The following is a 5793-nucleotide window of genomic DNA, read 5'->3' as shown; positions in this document are numbered from 1 at the left end:
TACAGTCGAACTATGATGAAGTGACAAGTCAGTGAAAAAGATTATCTAAATCCTTTATATGGTTATTACAACTATCCACAGTCAACATAAGAGCACCAAAATTGAACAGCAAATATTTTTATTAGCTATAATATTGAATAATTGTGTCCTATCATTGGTTTAAACTCACAGGCTTTATATGAAGGGTTCCACTTTGTTAGCAATTCCTCTCAGCTGTTAAAAGTAAATTTGACACTTATCTCAACAACATTCAGTAGGGATGATCTCCTCCATGAGGGTGACTGGAGGGACCCACAGTGAGCCTGCAGACAGGAAGACTCCACCTGCACCCCCCACCACCCTTAGTCCCTTTCAGACTCAAGGAGGTGTTTAGAGCCATATCGTTTGTCACATCAAAGCATTCCTTGACACATCGGGGAAGCTCCCTGTAAGCTCTCAAGACAAATACTAAAACAGCGGGCATAGAGCGGTTAAATTGTCAGCCTCACTGCTGTCAAATCATGGTCCCATTTTGATTGCCGTTGACCAATATTACAATAGACCATTGTAGGGGGTTAAATATTGGCCAAACAACCAAAACGAATTCCCCAATGGTTTAAAGGGGAAACTGAAAAGTGTATTAGCATGAACCAAATAATGCCAATACCAATGGAATTACAGTTATTTGACTCTATGGGTTAAATCAGAGAAAGAATGTTCAAAGTCAGGTTAAATGAAATAAACATTTCATAACATTGCAAATAAATGAAATCAATTACAAGGCAAACATTTTACAAAGTGATGGTGAACTCTTACGTACCCTTCAATGATTATTGTAAACCGGAGATAGAAAGCAAAATGTGAGGAAGGAGTAGGACAAGCCAGAGCTGAGGAGAAGGACTCAGGAGATCAAGAATCCACAGAACAATGCTTCGCAATTCCTTTTATACACAAGAACAACCAATCAGACCAAATCTTGAATGGGGTGTGAGAGCCATCAAGTTGAGACCCCATCCAGCAACTCCAGATTTTAGCATATGAGAGGTGGGGGCAGGATGACAACCAGCCTTACACCATCATCTGACTGATTTATTCATTCATTTCATTTATTATTGATAATAAAGAGAAGTGAGACAATAATAAAACAAACTGTCTAAATGTTGTTGCCTCCCTTTTTAGCTTTTTTTCACTGTGGCTGCCTTCTTGTCTGTATCTATCAGCACTTCCAAGCTTATTACATCTAAACCCTGTGGTGTGGTGTAAGCCTGGGGCCATGAGGCAGACATGACACAAACAGAACACAAAGGTCTTCCTCCTATGTCTTGCTCATTAACTAAGACTCACGAGAATATACTAATGCTGATGTGATGTACTGGGTTCCCCTCTTTTCTACCTCCATTATAGGTGAGAAAATATGTCAGTGTTCACAGGCATTACTTTTAAAATTCATTACAGTGACATGAAAATCAATTGGGTTATTTCACAAACCATTTGTGATTTATTTTCTTATTTTGTGTCAAAATGCTAATTGTTTATGAAACTGTAAATGCCCAAATGTCACTATAACATTGTATTCAGTAAACTATAAAACGGTGCTAAATGAATTAATGGATAAATACAAAACGCATGTTTGTTTCAGCGCACTTTTCACTCATTGAAAAAAATATTTTGCAGCATATTTAATCTGGTGATCATTAATTTCATACATTTGTATATCTTTATATTATTAACAATAGCAGTGGTGGCAGTGTTTTTCATCTTTGACTTTAACACTGCACGTCCACTGCATTGAACTTCCATACCACACTGACTATGTTATGCCTTAATGAATGAGGCATCATACACTTGTAGCTCCAGTAGCATACTGTCTGGGCGTACTACTCATTAATTTGATGGACAGATTTTGACTGATGTATACATTTACATGTAGTCATTTAGCAGACGCTTTTATCCAAAGCGACTTACAAACGAGAGCTTTACAAAAAGCATTCCAGGTATTACACATGGATTTGACCAATGGTAGATTCCCAAAGGCGTTTCTTCCAGGCGTAACAGAAGCTAGTCACCAGTGTAGGGATAAATGATGGAGGGGTAAATGAGGGTGGAGAGTACGTATGTACCTTGTTGGAATTCGAAAGCCTGTAATAAGCCAGTAGTTTTTGTCCCAAGGAAATATATCGTTTATATTCGAGCTGAATCTTAGCGTATTTCGTTGGATTCCTCATATAGCGTCGGAAACCTGTTTGCCAGCGAGAAACTATTTCCGTTGCTTCAATGTTTTGATAGCTTGCACGAATTTAGCTGGCTAACTAGCATTTGCTAGCTCTTGTCGAATGGCTACTAGTAGGGCTTGCATTGCTGATGTGATCATTTGCTAGCTTGCCAGTCTAGCCAAAATGGGAATGGAAGGAACCGGACAGCTCGCTGTCTAACTACCTATCCAGTGACTAGCCGTCGCATCAACAACTGCACGCTTTTTAAACGAAAGTTTAATGTGATTTTAATGGTGAGTATCTCTTTCATTCAACGTGTCATTCTGACCAGTGTGGAAACATTTAGCTAGCAAGACAGCTAGCGAGTGAGCTAGAAAGTATCAGCACCGCTGGCGCTGGGTAGAACTAAGCGGCAAAATTGGAACAGCCGGGGTGCGTGGTTGTAGCAGAACCTTAACGAGTCTAGTTTTAGTTGGTTAGGCGGAAATCATGTTGACATGTAATATTTACGTGCAATTGTTGGAACCTACGTGCAGAGTTAACGTAAACTAGATCAGAATTGACGTGGTGAGTGGTAACATTCAACCAACTGTATAGTAACGTTAGCTCGAGACGGATAGGTAATAGGCTTGCAGCAAAGTCTGCATTCTGCATATTCTGTTGCCTTTTAACGAATAATTTAACGAATTATTACAACCATACAATAATCACACCAGTATGCCAGCGAAATTTGCTAGCACTAACTCATGGTAAAGCTTTATACACTCAGTGGGTTACTAGTCCCTGCAAGGTTTTAACGTTAGCTAGCCAGCTAGCTTGTTAATTGGACTGGCTCGCAGCCTGTGCCAATCTGGGTTCGCATGATAGCTATATAGTTATCAGTCTCCCCTTGTCTGTCTTCTGTTGAAACATAAAATTAAACTAGCATTGTAATTTAAATGCTCTGGTCTGGATAAGGTTAGTGAAGTTAATTGACTACATTTTGTAATATGTTCTTCGTGGGGTAGACTACATTTTTTATAGTGACATTTAAAGCACCATGTTGTGGAATTGTGTTGAATGTTTGTAGATTATGGAATAACGTGTTCTCACAGCTGTACCCCTCTTAGCAGCATTGTTACTAAACTCTTTTCTATCTTTCTTAGGTGTTCTGGGTTATAACGCAATAGAAGACGGGATTAAACTGCAGTCGTTTTCCCTGACTTTCTCAACCATGCACGCTGTCATTCTGACAGCCACCGCGGCAAAAATTCCATGAACCTTCTTCTGGTTTTGTCGGGATGTTTTTAAAGGCATGCCAAACCGTGTGGAACTGCTACGAACTGCCTTTTGTAATCTATTGGTGAAATGTTAATAGTGTTTGTAAGCAGTCTGAATCCGTGTGGATATATTTGAATATCAACGTTAAGTGGGGACTCAGCCAAAGAAAGCATAAATCCAGGACGGGATAGGTAGCTTTACATAAAAAAAACTATCCGCTCCTAAAGAAACATGGCCTCGGTTTGGAAAAGATTACAACGTGTGGGGAAGCATGCGTCCAAATTCCAATTCGTGGCTTCCTATCAAGAACTCATGGTGGAATGCACAAAGAAATGGTGAGTTAAGAAACATACGAAAACTATTGTGTAAACACTAGCATTTAATGATAGAACAAGCTTTGAACACCTTGCTCCTTGTCTTGTGCTGGAATGCTGAGTTGGTCGCTGACGTTTTTGGTGGACATAATTTACAATCCCCGTAGTGTGCGGGCATGTCTGCGTTTTGGGAGGGGCCAACAACTGACCATAGAAATGTCTTACTTGCAACAAATATTTCGTGTTCTTTTATTGTTAATATTCAGCACGAAAGTATTAGATTTTAAATAGAATGTTTCACAATTATGGAGCTGTGTCACTGTTAGTCCAGTCATCATTTTCTAGAATGCGTCTGCTCCTTTCTGTGCTCTCATTGAAGTGTGTGTGTGTCAGGGTATATTGGATGAATACGTAGCTTACAGGTATGTAGTGAGTATGTAAGAGAAGAATGGATATTTGAAAAGTGACCTGCAGGTATGTGTCCACTAGTTCATTATGGCTGTACAGTAATGTAGGAACAGAGTGAATACTGCTTCCATGGAGTTGCGTGACATGGCCATGACTAACACATCTACTGTGCTATGTGGTGCGGTACTGGACAGATGTTAACGTGTTGGGGAATGGCATGAGAAAAATGTATGTCTTCACAGCGCAAGAAAGGCATGTAGGCTATCCAATGCTTGTGAATGGACTGTAAAGATGGGCCAAAGTCAAGTAAACCACAACAACCTCAGGCAGATGATGGAATGTTTCTGGGTGGATATATGAGCCAGAGAGTTACTTGCAATCGTTTGCCTTGAAAGAGCTGTTTATCTCTTTGTTTTGCTCTTTACCACAAAGAAGTCTTCTAATCTTGAGTGTTCAAATGGATCACCTCTTATAAAATAAAGCAAAAATGTGGGTGTGATTTTTCACATGAAATTCCCATGCCTAAGGTATGATCAGTATCTTAACACCCAGAATCATGTGGTGATGGCAGGCTATAGGCTAAGCTGGTGGGAGTAATTATCCAGTGTACACCAGTCCTTTGAGGTCTTCAGAAATATCAATAATGCCCCTCAGATACAATGCCTTTCATTCCTGGGCAAATCTGATGAGACAGAAGCCCATAGTTGGGCCTCATTCAACATTTTAATCAACATGTGCAGATTTGAGTCTTAGTAATATATAGGTTTATGAATCATACTTTATTAATATGACAGTTTTCACTTAACACTGCTGCTGTTTGCACACATCCCCTTCTGATAGAACTATAGACCCTCCACTGTTGTCATGCGATGGACTGTAGGAACATGCATAGCTTTAGCATTTCAATTGGATTTGAATGATAAAGATATTATTATTTATTTTTAAATCCGTTTCCTCTTCTGACTATTATTGGAAAGTCATTGCCTCAGCTAAGTGCCAAAGCTTTTGAGCATCTTAATTCTGCAGTGTCTGCATGTGATAATGTAGACAAGTGCACACACACACATTGATCTCATCTCTTCATGGTCTGCCTGCCAAATGGGCACCTTAAAAAGAAACATGGTAAGCATGAACATTATTTGGTAACACAGAGGGGGAAGCAGTATGAGGATCAAGCTAGCAAGTTCAGCACCAATCGGGCATTTATTTACTAGTATGCCAGTGTTTTGCATCTTTTTGCACTGGTTCCTGAATTACTTCCAGGCCATAGTCTCGTCATTATGGCAAAAATGTTTTCTCAGAGATGACGTTAAAGGGCCTGAAGGGGTTTCAACCATCAATCCCTGAATCTTCTGACTCACTGGAAGAAAAGTTATTTACTTTAGCTGACCTCAACTTCAAGAGCTCAACACTGTTTCTTGAGACGTCTGATCTTTTAACAAATGCAGATTTCCTAGCCGTGTGCTTGTTAAAAGCAATTAAGTTGTGAGCCTTCAAGGTTTATCCTTGTGCTATAATTGCCAATTGACATATTTCTCAAATTAAGTGACTCACTGATTCATATTCAATTTTTCACCATAAGATGGGTTCTTAACCTTTTGTTACACATATATAGTGCT

The 5793-nt window shown here is 39.5% G+C and overlaps 1 protein-coding gene across 1 annotated transcript in view; it reads left to right on the top strand.

The window, feature by feature from the left end:
• Positions 1 to 2053: 2053 nt before the first annotated feature.
• The window catches only part of ehbp1 (EH domain binding protein 1), a 108389-nt gene continuing 104649 nt past the window's right edge, over positions 2054 to 5793 (top strand). The window contains 2 exon segments of the mRNA XM_062464501.1: positions 2054 to 2485; positions 3338 to 3787. Coding sequence (XP_062320485.1) covers positions 3684 to 3787 — 104 coding nt within the window. The 5' untranslated portion in view covers positions 2054 to 2485; positions 3338 to 3683.

This window comes from Osmerus eperlanus, chromosome 6 (genome assembly GCF_963692335.1).
Source record: "Osmerus eperlanus chromosome 6, fOsmEpe2.1, whole genome shotgun sequence".
NCBI classification, from domain to species: domain Eukaryota; kingdom Metazoa; phylum Chordata; class Actinopteri; order Osmeriformes; family Osmeridae; genus Osmerus; species Osmerus eperlanus.
Note: the sequence above shows the minus strand (reverse complement) of the source record. Positions and strands in the feature narration are given on the sequence as shown.